Here is a 19,474-nt window from a genome sequence, read left to right as displayed (position 1 = left end):
TTTACAATAACGGGTTAAACTTGTTGATAGCATCACAGCACAACATGGTTGCCTCAAAGTCCAAATGAATGTGTAAGATTCTTTGCTCTTGGCAACCAAGACGCTCAGCCTTGGTTACGGGCGCGTTTTTGTCTAGACAGACTTGGGGTGCGTTCGTAAATTCGTTAGTTATTCTGCTCCCTGGCACACTCAAAGAGTGCTCTGAAATCCTAGTAGATAGCCAGAGTGAATTTTCGAACGCACCCCTGATCTCCTCATACATTTTTCCAATTTGTGACATATGGGGTCGCTGTTCAATTACTTTTGAAGGCGTTGCTTTGTTGAGACTTTGTACTGTAACCTACAGCGCACTGTCGGTTTTCCCCCCCAAAAATTGATTTTACGTCGTGGAGAAATGAGATTCTGATTGACACAGGTTCGTGTATTCACTATTGCACACAGATGTGAAGTCGTATGTTATCATTGCTGCTTTGATACGTATACTTGACCTATAACTCACTGCTTTTAGGTAACTGTTTACAGCAACATTTGAACTAGCGTCTTATTTAGCCAGCTAGCTAAATAAGTGACTGACGCTAAGTAGCCCACTCTGGCACGGTTGTTTAAATGAAAGCGGTTATTCTCGCTGCGGGATATGGAACAAGGTTGCAGAGAGATGTTGATAACGACACAAGCGGAAGATTCAAACATCTGGCTGGCATTGCCAAGCCACTGCTTCCTGTGGGGCACTGTGCCTTGATATCTCACTGGGTCCAAGCTTTGAATACCACTGGATGCGTGGACACCGTCTTTGTCATTGTAAGTATCAAAGTACATTAGAGTGAGTATTTTATGTGAATTATTTTACTCCACATGTAACTAACTACCTGGCCAACAGTTTCAGCATTCATCAGTTCATTGGAACGTAAAACCCAATAAATATTTTAAGAATTTCGAAATACCTAAATTCATGTTTAAAGGACTGAGATTATGATATGTGGTGATAATGTCAACGATGACTATCTTTTTACCTTAACAGACCAATGCCCTTCACCACAAAGCATTTGAGGAGTGGGCCCTGGACTTCCCTAATGTCAAAGTCCTAAGTGATGGAACAAAGAGCAATGAGGTTTGTCAGCTTGCATGATTTCCCCTGGGATAGTGTTGTCTCATGTTGATCCATGTGCATTGCCCAGGTCAAATATGAATTATACATTTGACCATTTGTATTCCACAAGGACCGTCTTGGTGCTGTCGCCTGTCTTCAGCTAACAGTCAAGCACTTCAAGATCGAAGACCATGTAATAGTTATCGGAGGGTACGTTTGAAAAAGCCCTCACTTGACTCAATGTAGAAAACATTTACTGACTCATGCTGACAGGCTCTTCTCCACACAGAGACACTTTGTTCAAGGAAGAGTTCAGTCTCATTAAAGTTAAAGAGAAGTTTTCTGACCTGCAAGCAATGTGTGAAGACAGCAGTCTGGTTCTTTCCTACCAATGTAAAGATGAGGGTGAGTGTGAAGTCCGATTAGGTGCTTTTGAAGTTGTCATGCCAGCTGTAGCCCCAAAGAACTCAATCTATTTTGTATCTCTATCCTGTTTTTTACACTAAAACCTTTCAAATGCTGCACAAATCACACGACTTGTTTGAAGCACATCAAGCTGGATAACATTTGTGAGAGATTATCATTACATGTAATCATATTACAGAGTATACCAAACACCTTCCTAATGAGTTGCATTTCTGTATTTGCTCCCATAGAGACACAGAAGTATGGTATTTTGGAAGTCGATGAACACCTTCGGGTGCTCTGTATGAAGGAGAAACCTCTTCCCTCGGAGACAAAATCAAGGAGAGCAGTATGTGCAGACTAACACTTTTCTGTCCCTCCCTACAATACAACCTCAAGACTTTTCTTACTTTGGAATGTTTATATGTTAAGGGCTCAAACTAGGATCAAGTAATCTATTTTCTGATAAGCTCAAGAAGCATTCGCGACTTGCTACTAAACCTTCCAGTTTCCCAGAGTGTCTACATATTCGCCTATCGATAGTGTATGCCTTTTTTTTTTTTTTTTTTTCCAGTGTCCATGTTTCTACTTGTTTTCCAAGAAAATCCTTCATCTATTGGATGCCTTTCTTGATGAAAATAAGGTAAACAGTAATTTCCTTAATTGGTGCTGGTAATCCATCACTTGATATTAAACTAAAGCAGCTCTTTTGTCAAAGGAAGCACCAATCGAAGAAAAGGACGCACCTGGAAACTTTTTGTCATGGCTCATTTCAAGGTACTATTTCAAAATTGAGGATCAACATTCATGGCTGCAAAAACAATACATTCTCTCAGTACACTTTCCCTTTTCCCACCACAGAAAGCCTGTGTATATTCATCAGATTTCTGGCCGTTTTGATGTGGGAAACCTGCCCTCCTATGTTGAATGTGACCGGTACTTCAGAGAAAATCTTCAAGATGTGAAGTCTTATATGATGTAGTGTGCACAGAGCCATGTTTGAGATTGGCAATGTGAAGAAAATTGTAACTTTATTTGTGCCTTAAATATTAAACATATTTTGAAAATATTCAAAATGTGTATTTGTATATTTATTGGAAATTAACACGTCTGTTCATATTGTAGTTCACTGTGACCCTAATTAAGAGGATGACTTAGTTGCTTTATGTCAAGTGTAAAAAAAATGTTTTGATTAAATGTTATGCTGATCTAAGGTGTAAGGAGTCTCTTGCACTTGTCTGAGGCCTTCTCTTGGCTGTTTTCCATCTTTGCAATGCGGGAACCAAACTGCATGGCTCTCTTAGGCAGTAGAGCAGATGCCCCCAGACCCAGTTTCTTGGCAGCCAGCCTCAGCAGCAGTTTCTCCCCTACTCCTCGAGGCAGGGACAGATCTGCCTTATCAGACACTGGCAGGGCATTCAGGAAACACACCACATCCTCGTCCAAATAGGGAAACCTATACAAGGCCAACAAAAACATCCAGCATATCACCATTAATTCAAATACACAAAAGTATGTGGACACCCCTTTCAAATGAGTGGATTCGGCTATTTAAGCCACACCCGTTGCATTAAATCGAGCATGCGGCCATGCAATCTCCATAGACAAATATTGGCAGTATAATGGCCTTACTGAAGAGCTCAGTGACTTTCAATGTGGCACCGTCATAAGATGCCACTTTTCCAACAAATCAGTTGGTCAAATTTCTGTCCTGCTAGAGCTGCCCCGTTAAACTAAGTGCCGTTATTGTGAAGGGGATAAGTCTAGGAGCAACAACGGCTCAACCGCAAAGTGGTAGGCCACACAAGCTCATGGAACGGGACCGGCGTGTGCTTTTGCGCATAAAAATCATGTCCTCGGTTGCAACACTCACTACCGAGTTCCAAGCAGTCTCTGATAGCACCTTCAGCACAAGAACTGTTTGTCTGGAGCTTCATGAAATGGGTTTCCACGGGCAAGCAGCCGCACACAAGCCTAAGATCACCATGCGCAATGTCAAGCATCAGCTGGAGTGGTGTAAAACTCGTCGCCATTGGAATCTGGAGCAGTGGAAACGTGTTCTCTGGCATGATGAATCACGCTTCACCATCTGCCAGTCCAACGGACGAACCTGGGTTTGGCGGATGCCAAGAGAATGCTACCTTCCAAATGCAGTGCCAACTGTAAGGTTTGTTGAAGGATGAATAATGGTCTGGGGCTGTTTTTCATGGTTCAGGCTAGGCCCCTTAGTTCCAGTGAATGGAAATCTTAATGCAACCGCATACAGTTACATTCTAGACAATTCTGTGCTTCCAACTTTGTGGAACAGTTTGGGGAAGGCCCTTTGCTGTTTTGACATGCATAAAGCGAGATCCATACAGAAAGGGTTTGTTGAGATCATGTGGAAGAACTTGACTGGCCTGCACAGAGCCCTGACCTCAACCCCAGCGAACACCTTTGGGATGAATTGGAATGCCGACTGCGAGCCAGGCCTAATCGCCCAACATCAGTGCCCGACCTTACTAATGTTCTTGAGGCTGAATGGAAGCAAGACCCCATAGCAATTTTCCAACATCTAGTGGACCAACTCCATATTAATGCCCATGATTTTGGAATGAGATGTTTGACAAGCAGGTGTCCACATACTTTGTCATGTAGTGTATTTTTGGTACTGGAAAATCTGATTGCTTCTAATGACCGAGACTTGCCTAGCCTCCTTCCCGTGGTCCCCTATGACTCTGTCATCTCGACCCAGATTCCTTGTGGAGATTCTGCCTAGCTCCATGGCCAGCTCTTGGACCAGACCCTCTTGCCCAGAGGTCTTGAAGCGGACTCGGTGTCTGGAGTACCCTGCCAGCTGCTCATCCGCTCCAATACCGGTCAAAATCACCTGCCATCACAGAGCAGTGGAACAGACAATTTACTTGAAGGGTTGTTAATTGGGTCTGATTTATTTTAAACAAATTTTAAAAAGGAGTTAGAATATGAAACAGACTTTATTCACAACTTGTAAATGGAATGTTCCTTATTATTTTACCCATTTGATACTCTACTGTACCTTGGCAGATGATGTGAACCCCCTCTCTTCGTTGCTTTCTATGAGGAAGCCGGTTCCTCTTGCCGCAAACCACACAGCACATCCAATGCTGTCATCCAGCACGGTATCCAATGGGTGCACCAGGTGACAGATGTGCTCCTGGCGCATTTTCTGCAGCTCTTCCCGAGAAATGTTGATTTCAACAAAATTCCATCTTCTCTCTGGGTTCAAGTCCTGAAGCTCTTGCAGACCTGCTCTACCAGTGATCCTGTCTGGAACGCCGAAGGGGTTGTACACATTGGAATCAGGAACGTCAGTTTTAGAATCCATTGGCTTTGTTTTGTGCTTTTTGCTTTTTTTGGTAGACTCCTTCACAATTTTTGGTTCCTGCAGTTTGAATGCCACATTCAGAAGATCGATTGGTTGGTGGGTTGGGATGTGGCGGTCGGCCAGGGCAGCCAGAACCATGGAATCAATCCCTCCTGAGAAAAGAATTGCAATTGCTGCCTGGTCATTGGTCAGTGGTGATGTCACCTGTGTATCAAAGGGAAGACATTGCACACGCCTCCGTACGGCCTCACTAAGAACATCAATGAGACAATTTACCACAGGCTCTCTCACACCAGACTTTAGCAACACCTCCAGGTCTTCAACTGAGGACTGTAAGCTTGGATCATGTTCTATCTCCAACAACTGAGGGATTGACATGTTCAGTGGGCAAACTGGAGACGTGAGGGAGAGACCTGAATTGTTCATCATTGCTGAGGTGTAACTTGGTAGACCCTCCCACTTAGATTCATGACTAACAGACGATAGATTATCGCCTGCGTGAACCCATGGATAAACCTCAAAGGTCAAACAGCCAGACTCTGCAAACGCCCTCAGATCAATCCTGTAAACACCAACTGCTGGAACCTCTTGCCACTGTGGTGGTCGGTCAGAGCCAGGGAGACAGGCAGCCACAGACGTCAGAGTCAAAGACTTCTCCTCAGCATCATATTGCCAAAGCAGGCTTCGCCGGCCAAAGAAGTCTCTCCCAAACCAAAGATAGTGTCCAGCCTGTTGGTAATAAGTGAAAGCCCAGGGTCCTCGGACATTGCCCAGGACAGACAGGATCTCTGTAGGGCTGTGGCAGGCTGCGAGGTGGTGGGAAAGAACGTCAGTGTCATTCTCTTCTGGTCTCAATAACAGTCCTCCAAAAACCTCTCCATTCCACATCAATACATTGCTGTTACGGTCTTGTGCTGGCTGAGGGGCAGGGCAACCTCTCATGTGAAGTACGTGAGCAGAGAACAGACACTGGTAGTAGGGATTTGAAGCTGTTTTGGTGATGTTGCAACTGGAGTTAGGCCCTCTTTTCCTTAGGTTTTCATGCACATGCTTCTCCAGCACAAGCTGGGAGGGGGACAAGCTCAGTACACAGCAAATACCACACATATTTATAGCTAGTAAGGCCTTATTTGTAGTTCCGTCGAAGATTGAGTAGATTCTACATATCCTTCTTCATGTTGTCGAGTTCCTCTGAGGGAAGAGAAGTTCACATGTAGTGTATCTCACAAAAAGAATGGTTAAGAGAGAACAAAACTTTAACACAAAAATGGTAATTCTTACTTTTGCATGAAGCAAGAGTCTGCCCTCTGTCTGCCAAGAAGAATATGTTACTGTTGGGCTGTTGAACATAGACCCTCTGAAAGGAATATGCATCAAGATTAGCATTACCTTCACAGGAACATCACACCTTAAAGAAATTAAACTAGGTTTTACATTTTATTAACCACTTCTTACCCGGTTTTTCTTCAGATTGGAGAGCTCATCAAACACAATTTTCTGTTCCTTGATCTGCAGAAACATGACTTTCAGTGAAAAAACCCCCCAGATAATATAGACATGAGTTCAGTTCAGAGAACTTTCATGAAAAGGTGGCACAACCAAAGAGAGACGGCTATTAGCCTAAAGATTGACTTTACTCTCCCAATTTCCCTGTAAGGTCAATGGCAGGTCAACCAGAATCTGGGTACAGCAGACGGTCTCCTTTAAGCCCAGGAAGCAGCCATTCACCAGCTTTTCAAGCTTAATACATGTCAAAATACGTTCTGTACTTACCAAAGAAGGGAGTTTCACTGAGCTACTGCCGTCCCGGCCGGTATGTACAAAAAAGGTCTACATAAAAAGTTACATGCAACCGGAAAAAATGTAGTCTGGAAAGAATCCGGTTGTTTTTGAGAGAAGTTTTTTGAAATAAGTATTGTTTTTGAGGAAGTGCGCATGCGCCTGTTCTGCAACCCTGCAATATTAGTAAATATAATTCAAATATGCTTTATTTAGTGTATCTAGAAATATACAATCACTAAAAACATACCCTATATTGTGTACTTAATCTTCTTACATATTATTGCATTCCGTGTAGTGCAGGTGAAACAGATTGATATGACGTTCATAGCATGTGTTGTAGTACGAGACCGATATAGGTCTCAAGTCCAGTCTCGAGACCACAGAGTGTCTCGGTCTTGTGTTGGATACATTTGTACTCAGTCTTGAAAGTGAGGACTAATTTCTTCCTGAGACCAGCGGGTAAAAAAAACAACTCAGAATTAGCTTCCACTTTGTCAGAGCATAAAACCGCATCTGCAGGCCAAATATACACACTACTTTCTTGAAACAATATCTTAACAGCCTTTATATCTATTATAGACATGTTTGCGCAGTGGCGAACCTATAGGGCTTCAGTGTGTGACAGGTTTTTGATTCTGAAAGGACAGCATCCCTAATACCAGTGCACTCATGTTTTCATTGAGACGGCTATTATGCTCACTTCTTAATCCCCACTGATGCGTATCAAAGCAGTGTAGTGGAGGAATATGATTTATCTGTAGTACAATAGAGAAATCATGCACAAAGTAGCCTACACAATCGCGAAGCATGTGAAATATATTCAACTGTGCGCCACACACAGCCTAGTTTCCACAGAATATCGTCTGCAGGCAGCAAGAATATGCACTTCTCAACTGGTTTTGGCATGGAGCAACTCACAGAAGAATGACATCGGTAGCCGGGAGGTTAGGAAATACATTTCAATTTATGACATCTACCAGTAAACCAGGTATTGAAAAAGTTTAGTCTGAAGTGTTGGTTAGTAGGCTATTTGTAATGTACAATTGTCGTGCTGTTTGCGTCAGGGGCGTAAACATGGATCAGCAACGTGTTCTATGTATTTATGATTAATATTCCCTTTTGTCAATAACAGCTGTTACATATCATGGCAACATGCTTGACTGAAAATCTTTGAAAACGTATATATATATATATATATATATATATATATATATATATATATATATATATATATATATATATATATATATATATATATATAATATATATACAGCTGAAGTCGAAGGTTTACATACACCTAAAAATTCCCCGTCTTAGGTCAGTTAGGATCACCACTTTATTTTAAGAAGGTGAAATGTCAGAATAATAGTAGAGAGAATGATTTATTTCAGCTTTTATTTCTTTCATCACGTTCCCAGTGGGTCAGAAGTTTACATACACTCAATTAGTATTTGGTAGCATTGCCTTTAAATTGTTTAACTTGGGTCAAACGTTTCGAGTGGCCTTCCACAAGCTTCCCACAATAAGTTGACAGAATTTTGGCCCATTCCTCCTGACAGAGCTGGTGTAACTGAGTCTGGTTTGTAGGCCTCCTTGCTCGCACACGCTTTTTAAGTTCTGCCCACAATTTTTCTATGGGATTGAGGTCAGGGCTTTGTGATGGCCACTCCAATACCTTGACATTGTTGTCCTTAAGCCATTTTGACACAACTTTGGAAGTATGCTTGGGGTCATTGTCCATTTGGAAGACCCATTTGCGACCAAGCTTTAATTTCCTGAGTGATGTCTTGAGATGTTGCTTCAATATATCCACATAATTTCCCTTACTCATGATGCAATCTATTTTGTGAAGTGCATCAGTCCCTCCTGCAGCAGAGCACCCCCACAACATGATGCTGCCACCCCCATGCTTCACGGTCGGGATGGTGTTCTTCGGCTTGCAAGCCCCCCCCCCCCTTTTTTTCCTCCAAACATAATGGTCATTATGGCCTAACAGTTCTATTTTTGTTTCATCAGACCAGAGGACATTTCTCCAAAAAGTAGATCTATGTCCCCATGTGCAGTTGCAAACCGTAGTCTGGCTTTTTTATGGCGGTTTTGGAGCAGTGGCTTCTTCCTTGCTGAGCGGCCTTCCAGGTTATGTCGATGTAGGACTCGTTTTATTGTGGCTATAGATACTTTTGTACCTGTTTCCTCTAGCATCTTCACAAGGTCCTTTGCTGTTGTCTGGGATTGATTTGCACTTTTCGCTCCAAAGTACATTCATCTCTAGGAGACAGAACGCGTCTCCTTCCTGAGCGGTATGACAGCTGTGTGGTCCCATGGTGTTTATACTTGCGTACTATTGTTTGTACAGATGAACGTGGTACCTTTAGGTCTTTGGAAATTGCTCCCAAGGATGAACCAGACTTGTGGAAGTCTACATTTTTTGGGCTGATTTCTTTTGATTTTCCCATGATGTCAAGCAAAGAGGCACAGAGTTTGAAGGTAGGCCTTGAAATACATCCACAGGTACACCTCCAATTGACTCAAATGATGTCAATTAGCCTATCAGAAGCTCTAAATGACATTTTCTGGAATTTTCCAAGCCATTTAAAGGCAGTCAATTTAGTGTATGTAAACTTCTGACCCACTGGAATTGTGATTCAGTGAATTATAAGTGAAATAATCTGTCTGTAAACAATTGTTGGGAAAATTACTTGTCATGCAAAGTAGATGTCCTAACCGACTTGCCAAAACTATAGTTTGTTAACAAGAAATTTGTGGAGTGGTTGAAAAACGAGCTTTAATGACTCCAACTAAGTGTATGTAAACTTCCGATTTTAACTGTATAAACATCCCCTTTTCAGGACCCTGTCTTTAAAAGATAACTCGTAAAAATGCAAACAACTTCACAGATCTGCATTGTAAGGGTTTTAACACTGTTTCCCATGCTTGTTCAATGAACCATAAACAATTAATGAACATGCACCTGTGAAACGGTAGTTAAGACACTAACAGCTTACAGACAGTAGGCAATTAAAGTCACAGTTATGAAAACGTAGGACACTAAAGAGGCCTTTCTATTGACTCTGAAAAACACCAAAAGAAAGATGCCCAGGGTCCATGCTCATCTGCGTGAACGTGCCTTAGGCATGCTGCAAGGAGGCATGAGTACTGCAGATGTGGCCATACTGTGAGACGCCTAAGACAGCGCTACAGGGAGACAGAATGGACAGCTGATCGGTACAGCCGAACATCACACCTGCGGGACAGGTACAGGATGGCAACAACAACTGCCCGAGTTACAACAGGAACACACAATCCCTCCATCAGTGCTCAAACTGTCCGCAATAGGCTGAGAGAGGCTGGATTGAGGGCTTGTAAGCCTGTTGTAAGGCAGGTCCTCACCAGACATCACCTTCAACAACGTCGCCTATGGACACAAACCCACCGTCGCTTGACCGGACAGAACTGGCAAAAAGTGAACTTCACTGACGAGTCGCGGTTTTGTCTCACCAGGGGTGGTCAGATTCGCATGTATCGTCGAAGGAATGAGCGTTACACCGAGGCCTGTACTCTGTTTTCAATTTGGAGGTGGAGTGTCCGTCATAGTCTGGGGCTGTGTGTCACAGCATCATCGGACTGAGGTTGTTGTCATTGCAGGCAATCTCAACGCTGTGCATTACAGGGAAGACATCCTCCTTCCTCATGTGGTACCCTTCCTGACATGACCATGCCACCAGCCATACTGCTTGTTCTGTATGTGATTTCCTGCAAGACAGGAATGTCAGTGTTCTGCCCTGGCCAACGAAGAGTCCAGATCTCAATCCCATTGAGCACCTCTGGGACCTGTTGGATTGGAGGTTGAGGGCTAGGGCCATTCCACCCAGAAATGTCCGGGAACTTGCAGGTGCGTTGGTGGAAGTGGTGTAACAGCCTTATTAGTTTTGAGCTGGATTATGATCTGTAAACGAAATTAACACTTTCTGAATATTTGTTTTTGGTGTCTTTTGAGGAAGTGAAGTGGGCAATATGGAATATATTGGCGGAAGGGAGAATTAGTGAGTGACTTCATGGATGTATAAACGGAGCGCATCCCTAAATGACATGGACAGGGAATAAGAAGGTAAATGTAGAGCGTGTCAATGACAACAACAAAAAACGGTTCAGAGAAATAACATTACTTAGGATAAAATTAGATAACGTTACATATGTTAGCAGGACGGGGCTAGCAAGTTGTTTTCAAAACATTGGACCAACTTGAGCACTGATATCTACATTTTCTAGATAGCAAATCCAACCAAACACGCCTTAACAATAATTTAACAACAACATAAGTACTTCGACCGATTTCTCTGTAAAACAACGTTAGATCCAGTCTATGACATTAGCCAGAAGGCTCTGCTGCTAGCAATCAGTCAAGTCTATGGAAGAGGTAGCTAGCTAGCATCAGCTTTGTAGTGGTTATAACTACTATGTTGAAACACTCGTTTTAAAATGTCCTTACATTTCTCACAAGCACAGTATTGTAGATTTTAAATTATGCGAATATAATTTAGTAATTCTAACGAATTGAAACCATATTTAACGAGATATCCTCCCTGTTGGTTAATGCCTGACGCAACGGAAACGGCTCCCCCAGTAAGAGGGCTTGGAAAGTTCGAGCGTGTAACATGTATTGATTGAGGCAATTGAGAGTTTAGATGGACTATTTGGCTGCCAGAAACTCCGATTCTGACTAATTTAGCTGCCTATCTGTTCATTTCCCACACCAACAATCTGGATTTATCTAACGTTACCTTTTTGTTTAATTCCTCCTTCAGCGTAGACTCTTCCTCATCAATGTTTTCGTTCTCTCGCTGGTTCTTTGCAGACATTTTGATAAGGTAACACACAGCGAAGATAATATCTTATTTATTACCTAGCTAGCACTAGCAGACGAAAAACATTGTACAAGCAAGAGAAGTCAACGAGGTCTGAGTACTTTTATATATCATGGCGGTCCGCAAACAACCATTTAAGGTGCATGCCGCCCCCTACTGTGTTGGAGTGTGCGAGCAATCATGTTCTGCCTAATTCTGTACTACTACGAAAATAAAATGTAAAAAACAAATATAACTTCTACCCACCCGTGCGGTTGATGTCTTCGATTATCTGTTTTGCCTTTCTTTGACATCAGTTGCTGTAGGTGTCCTGGAAGGCAGACAGTCTGCCCCTGACAGGATGCTCTCAATTGTGCATCTGTAAAGGTTTCTGAGGATCTTAGGGAACAAGCCAAATATCTTCAGCCCCCTGAGGCTGCCATGAATGAAACGGTATCAAACATATGGAAACCAAGTTTGACTCTGTTCCGTTGGCTCCATTCCAGCCATTACAATGAGCCCGTCCTCCTATAGCTCCTCCCACCAGCCTCCACTGACACTGAAACAATCCACCCTTAGAATTATTCAGCATGTCAATAACCATTTCGACATTAACATCTGTTACCCCCAATAATTATTTTGCCATATCCACTATGACCTTCAATCTGGCATTTCTGCTTTCCACATGTTGATAACCTTACCAATGAAAGCTATGAAGTTTATTCACTATCAAACTGTCCTCTGACACAGCACATTCATGATCTCAAGATTTCTGAACTGGTCTCGAAAACATGCCAGGACCAGCAGAAGCACCAACCCCAACAGTAGATCCACTTAGTACAGGAGCAGCCATGGAAGCGCCATCAGTTCGCACTGTAGTTCCACCAATGTCTCTTACAGCCTGTGCATATGATACATCATGACTGATTCTATATTTCTGGGCCTCTCTAGCCTCTCTCCACCTGGCATCCACCAAATGCTGCACTATGTCGCCCCCCCCCCCCCCCCCCCCCGTCCCATTTTTTGGCATTTAAAACACCACACTGGGGATGGGAGAAATTCTCTGACAATGAAACTGAAGAATCCTATCTGTATTTTTCCAGGCAAAACCTTCTGAAACCTCAGCAGCTCTGATAAACTTTCACTTCTTTGACACTCTTTCCTACTGATCAACCCTTTGGCCTCAATCTTACAGAATCCCCCTGCCGAGGGTGCTGTAGGACTAATTTCCAGCGGGTGTTGTTGTTTTTGTCTGCCTGGAGCTGCAGTGTCTGACTCTCACCCATCCTCACCCTTTCTCCCACTCACTATAGAGATTGATATCTCCTCCAGCTCATGGCTTCATCCTGATTGGCCAGCCACCCTGACCCATGCCCTCTAAGGAAGTAAATATTGCCCGTACCTGAACAGTATTATTAATCCAGTCTTTGAGTAGACATATGTGCATGGAATATTTGACTATAAAGTAAGCCGGCCAGAGGTATGCCTGATCACCGACAATAATGAGAGCCTATAGGGAGGAGGTCAGAGACCTGGCAGTGTAGTGCCAGGACAACAACCTCTCCCTCAGTGTGAGCAAGACAAAGGAGCTGATCGTGGACCATAGGAAAATGAGGGCCAAACAGGCCCCCATTAACATCGATGGGGCTAAAGTGGAGCGGGTTGAGAGTTAAGTTCCTTGGTGTCCACATCACCAACAAAAACTATTATGGTCCAAACACACCAAGACAGTTGTGAAGAGGGCACGACAACACCTTTTCCCACTCAGGAGACTGAAAAGATTTGGCATGGGTCCCCAGATCCTCAAAAAGTTCTACAGCTGCACCATCGAGAGCATCCTGACCGGTTGCATCACCGCCTGGTATGGCAACTGCTCGGCATCTGACCGTAAGTCGCTACAGGAGGTAGTGCGTACAGCCCAGTACATCACTGGGGCCAAGCTTCCTGACATCGGCCCGCTTCACTTCAGCCCTATCGATGTTAATGGTGGCCTGTTCCCCAAGAACACAGTGGCCTCCATCATTCTTAAATGGAAGTTTGGAACCACCAAGACTATTCCTAGAGCTGGCCGCACGGCCAAACTGTCGGGGGAGAAGGGCCTTGGTCAGGGTCACTGACAGAGCTCCAGAGTTCCTCAGTGGTTCTCTGGTCCGATGAAACCAAGATTGAACCGTTTGGCCTGAATGCCAAGCGTCATGTCTGGAGGAAACCTGGCACTATCCCTATGGTGATGAATGGTGGTGGCAGCATCATGCTGTGGGGATGTTTTTCAGCGGCAGGGACTAGGAGTCTAGTCAGGATCGAGGCAAAAATGAATGGAGCAAAGTACAGAGAGATCCTTGATGAAAACCTGCTCCAGAGCGCTCTGGACCTCAGACTGGGGGCGAAGGTTCACCTTCCAACAGGACAACAATCCTAAGCAACAGCCAAGTCAATGCAGGAGTGGCTTCGGGACAAGTCTCTGAATGTCCTTGAGTGGCCCAGCCAGAGCCTGGACTTGAACCCAATCATTGGATTTGGATTGAGTACATACCGAACATGAGTTGACATAGTGGGCGACGTCCTGAGCCAAGGTGGGCCCCAGTATTTATTGGAGAGGGATTGGATGGTGCAGGTGATACCTGGGTGTCCAGCGGCGAGGGATGTGTGTTACCAAGTCAACAGCCGTTCTCTCACCCCCGTGGGGATGTAGCTGCGCTCTGGAGGGCAGGTAGAAGGAGCGGGTTCCCTCTCCAGAACCTGGTTGATGCCCACATCTATGTCCCAAAACATGAGCCAACGATATGGGAGGATCGATTGCTGGGCTGGAGGACACTCACAGGACCCTCCACCGACGTGGAACCACAGGGTACGGGAAAGAATGTTCTCCAGCATCCTGGCCCCCGGGCAGTGATTGTCACCTTTGACCAGGAGATGGTGGGGTTATTAAGTTGGAGCCACGGGAGACGGAAGGTCACGGGGTAGGCGTGGACCCCAGGTTGGAATGCACCAGACACCTCCTGGCCGCAATAGGGACAGAGTCTCAGCTGTCTAAGGCGACCCCGCTTTGACGTGAAGAAGTGTGTGGCCCCGACCTCCATGATTTCAGGCTCTGCCTCAGGACAGCCAAAGGAGGGAGGTGAGTGATGAGGTGGACACCGGAGCTCCCGAAGAAGGTTATCCAGATGGATGGCCATCACGATGAGAGCGTCCAAGGATATTTTGTCCTTTGTCTGACATGCCAACTCCATCTGGACCTCTTTGCGCAGTCCACTACAGAATAGAGTACAGAGCGCCAGCTCCTTCCATCAGCTGGAGGCCGCCACAGTCCAAAAGGAGAGGCGGTACTCCGCAGTGTTCTGGGCATCCTGCTGGAGTTGTGAAAGTCACTCACCTCCCTCTGCCCTCTGGAGGATGGTTGAAGACCACCTGAACGGAGCCATGAACCTCTCATGGGAACCCAGCTCCTCCTCTCCTCTCTCCCAATTATATGTCTATATTGGCCTGGTATGGTTCCCAATCAGAGGCAGCTGTTTATCGTTGTCTCTGATTGGGGATCATATTTAGGTAGCCATTTCCCCATTGTGCATTGTGGGATATTAACTTTGTATAGTTGCCTGTGAGCACTATGTTAGCTTCACGTTTCGTTTTTCTTCTGTTTTGTTTGGTGAGTTTTATTATTTATTAAACGTGGAATTCTACACACCCTGCGCCTTGGTCCAGTCATTATGACGATCGTGACAGAAGATCCCACCACAACAGGACCAAGCAGCGTGCTCGGGAGGAGATGGCATCCTGGTCTTTGAAGGAGATCAGGGAGAGAATAGCCTGGACTTGGGAAGAAATAATGGCAGGAGACAATAGCCTGCCATGGAAGCAGGCGGAAGCAGCGAAGGAGGTACAGCGACAAAGTCGGGGAGGAAGGCAACAGAAACCCCAATCAAAAATTTGGGTGGGGGCACATGGAGCAGTGGGCGGAGCCGAAGAGTGAACCAGAGTCAGTCTGGGAGAAGGAGACTTTGGAGGAGAGAGAAAAGGGAGAGTTGTCGAGTTGGTGGAGGATGCACGGATTTGGACTAAAGGAACGTGTTATCAGTTTGGTGCCACATGAGTCAGCTCCCCGTACTCGTCATGAGAAGTGTGTTAAAGTTGCTGAACAATTGATGCCGGCTATACGCACCAGGTCTCCAATGCACCTTCACAACCCAGTACGTCCTGTGCCTGCTCCTCACACTCTCCTTGGATTGCATGTCCACAGTCCAGTACGTCCTGTGCCTCCTCCCCGCACTCGCCCTGAGGTGCGTGTCATCAGCCCGGTACCACCAGTGCCGGTCCCATGCATCAGGCCTCCAGTGTGCCTCCACAGTCCAGTACATCCTGTGCCTCCCCACACTCGACCTGAGGTGCGTGTCACCAGCCCGGTGCCACCTGTACCGGTCCTACGCATCAGGCCTCCAGTGCGCCTCCACAGTCCAGTACGTCCTGTGCCTGCTCCTCGCGCTCATCCTAAAGTGTATGTCACCAGCCTGGTACCACCAGTGCCGGCCCCACGCACCAAGCTTCCGGCGACAGTTCCCAGTCCTGAGATGGTCCACAGTCCGGAACCTCCTGCGATGGTCCACGGTCCAGAACCTCCAGCTCCAGGGCAGGAGCCTTCCTCTGCGCCGAGGCCCAGTCCGAGCACGGCTTCCAGTCCCGCTCCATGGCAGGAGCCTTTCTCTGCGCCGATGCCCAGTTCAAGCACGGCGTCCAGTCCAGCTCCATGGCAGGAGCCCTTCTCTGCGCTGATGCCCAGTCCAGGCACGGCGTCCAGTCACGCTCCATGGCAGGAGCCTTCCTCTGCGCCGGTGCCCAGTACGGGCACGGCATTCTACCCGGTACCATACCCGCAAGGGAGTGGGTACTTCGCTCCGCACTGGAGCCGCCCACGACGTTAGATGCCCACCCGGACCCTCCCCTACTGAGTCTGGTTTGAGTCCGCACCTTTGGGGGGGGGGGATACTGTCACGCCCTGACCATAGAGAGCCTTTATTCTCAATGGTGGTTAGGTCGGGGTGTGACTAGGGTATGTTAATTAAGTTATTGTATGTCAATGTTGGCCTGGTATGGTTCCCAATCAGAGACAGCTGTTTATCGTTGTCTCTGATTGGGGATCATATTTAGGCAGCCATTTTCCCCACTGTGTTTTGTGGGATCTTGTTTGTGTGTAGTGGCCTGTGAGCACTTCATGACTTCACGTTTTCGTTTTTTTTTTTTTGCTCTTTATTGTTTTTGTGAGTTTCATTTCAATGAAACATGTGGAGCTCTACGTACGCTCTGCCTTGGTCCGACATTCATTATAACGACCGTGACAGTTCATTGTTCATTCAGTATTGTTGTAATTGTCATTATTACAAATATAAATTAATCGGTATCGGCTTTTTTTATTATCCTCCATTAATCGGTATCGGCGCTGAAAAATCATAATCGGTTGACCTCTAGTATGGAGAACCTCGCTGGTGGTGTCGAGGCGGTGGAGAAGGCGGAGGATTTCCTTCATGGTCGTACCCAGTGGAGCCAGCTGGTCGTGGAGTACGGTGTCCATTTCCCAACAATTGTGGTATTACAAAGAAAAGGTAAAATGGGAAAAATAGGTTACGCATCATTGTTTGATAATTAATATATTGTTCTAAACATGTTTCAAATATACGATTTAAAGAGACCATACTCTCACTTGTTACAATAATCTGCTCCGAGTGGATTGTGAAGCAAAATGATTGCAGACACTTTTTGCCAAGTCATCTTTCGTTTGTGTTCCTGCCAGGGGTGTATATTTAGATGTAAACTGAGATGTTGTTCCACCTCTAGCCTGGGAGAGGTGCTCAGTGAGGCATACCTCCAGGTCATGTGATCCCAACATGACACAGCAAAAGCCTTACTACTGAACATAGACACTGACAATAACATCCCACTAATGGGACCAGGTCAGATGTTTTCACTGCTTTGAACTATCCCTGTAATCCTGTATTGGCACATGACTTGCTGCACTTACATAGTACCAAGTTGGAGTTCTACCTCTTGAGGGAAGTTTCCCACACACCTTCAGATCCATGCACTAAGATGAGAAGGGGGATATCAATAACCTCCTACTTTACAAATTATTATGATATGCAGAATTATTCATCAATAACTAACCAATGTAAACATGACAAGCCCATTTTAAAGAGCAACACGTGCACTTGGGTATACTTAATGATGAATGCACAGCCATCATTGTTGTGTAAAAGGACTTTGAAAGGAGATCTGCAGCTCCAACTGCTTATTTAACCCCTAATTCACCTTCCCCTTTCAACAAATATACTGCTTGCATAAGATCAGATATACAGTGAGCTCCAAAAGTATTGGGACAGTGACACTTTGGATTTGAAATTATACAAGAACTATGGGGTTAAAGTGCAGACTGTCCACTTTCATTTTTTGGGGTATTTTCATCCATATCGGGTGAACCATTTAGAAATTACAGCACTTTTTGCACATAGTCGCCACATTTTAGGGGACCAAATGTATTGGGACAAATTCACTTGTGTATTAGTGGTCAAAAGTTTAGTACTTGATCCCATATTCCTGGCACACAATGGTTACATCAAGCTTGTAAACTCTACACAGTAAATTTGAAAGTGTTGATTTAACAGTGTTAAATGTAACACTGTCGGCAAGTACATATGGCCCCACTCTACACAGAGTAAAAAGTGTTGATCTAGGGTGACTCCTTTTAGAGTAAAACTGTGTTTACTCTATACAGTGTTCATTTATTTACTCTTCCCCATGTAAATATAAATTATATTTTGTAAAAGCACTTGGAATTTCACAATAAACTCAAGCAAAGCTGTTTCAACATTCAAATATGTTTATTATGACCAAACCACAAGTCCCAGCCCTGGCTTAAACTGTTATCAAGTAAGAGTACAATATAGTCAAAAGAATCCATTGCTCCATATGACATGAGCAAATGAAAAGGTTTGTGGTAAATGATGTAATTTACATGAAATACTAATTTACATGGTGGACTTTGCTTCAAAACAACTTTAAATGCATGCACATGATCATCAAAACATAAGGTTTCAAGAGCTTCAGAACAATAGCCTTAATTTTGTAAAATACTGGCATTTCAATGACTACTTCACCAGATATAGGTTGAAAGTCATGCGTCCTCCGATACACAAGCCGCACAGCACGCATCCAACCCGGAAGCCAGCCGCACCAATGCACCGGAGGAAACACCGTGCACCTGGCCACGCATACATTTGACAGGAGTCGCTGGTGCGCGATGAGACAAGGACACCCCTACCGACCAAGCCCTCCCTAACCCGGGCGACGCTAGGCCAATTGTGCGTCGCCCCATGGACCTCCCGGTCGCGGCCGGTTACGATAGAGCCTGGGCGCGAACCCAGGGACTCTGATGCACAGGGTTGCTGAGCTCAGAGCTTTTTTAAAGATGGAGTTAACTTTGATTTGGAAGATGGACTATATATGAAGAGACATCCTCTCTTTTCTAAAGAGAAAAATGCGTTGCAAATTCAACTCTTATGACTTTGAGACCGCTAATCTATTGGGATCAAAACAGGATATTCGCAAGTTGGAAGGTATATACTTTACTTTGAGAAATGTTACCCCAAAGTTTAATTTAATTTGGTAAATATTCACTTATGCGCACTTTTCCATACCCAGGACCTTAAAACTTATGGATTGGATTCCATTCTTGAGCCAATAGCAAGTGATTTGAAAGATTGGATCCGGAGGTACCTGCGTATTTGTCCTTGGCTCTGTCTCCCTCACCGGTGGCTTCTACCTCGGGTTCAGATCCTCTGAGCTCTGCCTGAGAGACAGGCCCATTTTTTTTTTGTTCACCTTTATTTAACCAGGTAGGCTAGTTGAGAACAAGTTCTCATTTGCAACTGCAACCTGGCCAAGATAAAGCAAAGCAGTGTGACACAGACAACAACACAGAGTTACACATGGAGTAAACAATAACAAGCCAATTTCACAATAAAC

General features: G+C 44.8%; 3 protein-coding genes across 4 annotated transcripts; 1 reads left to right on the top strand and 2 right to left on the bottom strand.

The window, feature by feature from the left end:
- The first annotated feature begins 285 nt into the window (after window positions 1–285).
- LOC139380361 (glucose-1-phosphate thymidylyltransferase) lies at window positions 286–2,705 on the top strand. 2 transcript variants are annotated; one of them, XM_071122978.1, is made up of 9 exons: window positions 286–415; window positions 509–798; window positions 1,019–1,108; window positions 1,218–1,297; window positions 1,377–1,492; window positions 1,744–1,841; window positions 2,067–2,135; window positions 2,211–2,269; window positions 2,354–2,561. In XM_071122978.1, the coding sequence occupies exons 2-9, from the start codon at window positions 607–609 to the stop codon at window positions 2,472–2,474; spliced, it is 825 nt and encodes a 274-aa protein (XP_070979079.1). In that variant the 5' UTR covers window positions 286–415; window positions 509–606; the 3' UTR covers window positions 2,475–2,561. The 2 variants fall into 2 exon arrangements, with proteins under 2 accessions (XP_070979079.1, XP_070979078.1); XM_071122977.1 differs by having other exon boundaries at window positions 308–798; window positions 2,354–2,705.
- LOC139380359 (asparagine synthetase domain containing 1) lies at window positions 2,505–5,945 on the bottom strand. The gene is made up of 3 exons (XM_071122976.1): window positions 4,530–5,945; window positions 4,180–4,361; window positions 2,505–2,948 (listed from the first exon to the last, which is right to left on the bottom strand). The coding sequence occupies exons 1-3, from the start codon at window positions 5,943–5,945 to the stop codon at window positions 2,702–2,704; spliced, it is 1,845 nt and encodes a 614-aa protein (XP_070979077.1). The 3' UTR covers window positions 2,505–2,701.
- LOC139380362 (ASNSD1 upstream open reading frame) lies at window positions 4,855–11,573 on the bottom strand. Its single transcript, XM_071122979.1, has 4 exons — window positions 11,402–11,573; window positions 6,294–6,347; window positions 6,120–6,195; window positions 4,855–6,029 (listed from the first exon to the last, which is right to left on the bottom strand). The coding sequence occupies exons 1-4, from the start codon at window positions 11,477–11,479 to the stop codon at window positions 5,998–6,000; spliced, it is 240 nt and encodes a 79-aa protein (XP_070979080.1). The 5' UTR covers window positions 11,480–11,573; the 3' UTR covers window positions 4,855–5,997.
- Between the last annotated feature and the right edge of the window lie 7,901 nt (window positions 11,574–19,474).

Source organism: Oncorhynchus clarkii, chromosome 22, assembly GCF_045791955.1.
Source record: "Oncorhynchus clarkii lewisi isolate Uvic-CL-2024 chromosome 22, UVic_Ocla_1.0, whole genome shotgun sequence".
Lineage (NCBI taxonomy): Eukaryota > Metazoa > Chordata > Actinopteri > Salmoniformes > Salmonidae > Oncorhynchus > Oncorhynchus clarkii.
Note: the sequence above shows the minus strand (reverse complement) of the source record. Positions and strands in the feature narration are given on the sequence as shown.

Bases quoted from the DNA above. Each gene is read 5' to 3' on its own strand.
- LOC139380361 (XM_071122977.1), top strand. From the start codon at position 607: ATGAAAGCGGTTATTCTCGCTGCGGGATATGGAACAAGGTTGCAGAGA. The intron at 1,298-1,376 runs GTACGTTTGAAA...TTCTCCACACAG, and splicing joins CATGTAATAGTTATCGGAGG to AGACACTTTGTTCAAGGAAG. The intron at 1,493-1,743 runs GTGAGTGTGAAG...TTGCTCCCATAG, and splicing joins CTACCAATGTAAAGATGAGG to AGACACAGAAGTATGGTATT.
- LOC139380359 (XM_071122976.1), bottom strand. From the start codon at position 5,945: ATGTGTGGTATTTGCTGTGTACTGAGCTTGTCCCCCTCCCAGCTTGTG. The intron at 4,362-4,529 runs GTACAGTAGAGT...CTGTGATGGCAG, and splicing joins GGTTCACATCATCTGCCAAG to GTGATTTTGACCGGTATTGG. The intron at 2,949-4,179 runs GCAAGTCTCGGT...GGCCTTGTATAG, and splicing joins GACCACGGGAAGGAGGCTAG to GTTTCCCTATTTGGACGAGG.
- LOC139380362 (XM_071122979.1), bottom strand. From the start codon at position 11,479: ATGTCTGCAAAGAACCAGCGAGAGAACGAAAACATTGATGAGGAAGAG. The intron at 6,348-11,401 runs GTAACGTTAGAT...ATGTTTCTGCAG, and splicing joins AGGAGGAATTAAACAAAAAG to ATCAAGGAACAGAAAATTGT. The intron at 6,030-6,119 runs GTAAGAATTACC...CTCTTCCCTCAG, and splicing joins GACTCTTGCTTCATGCAAAA to AGGAACTCGACAACATGAAG.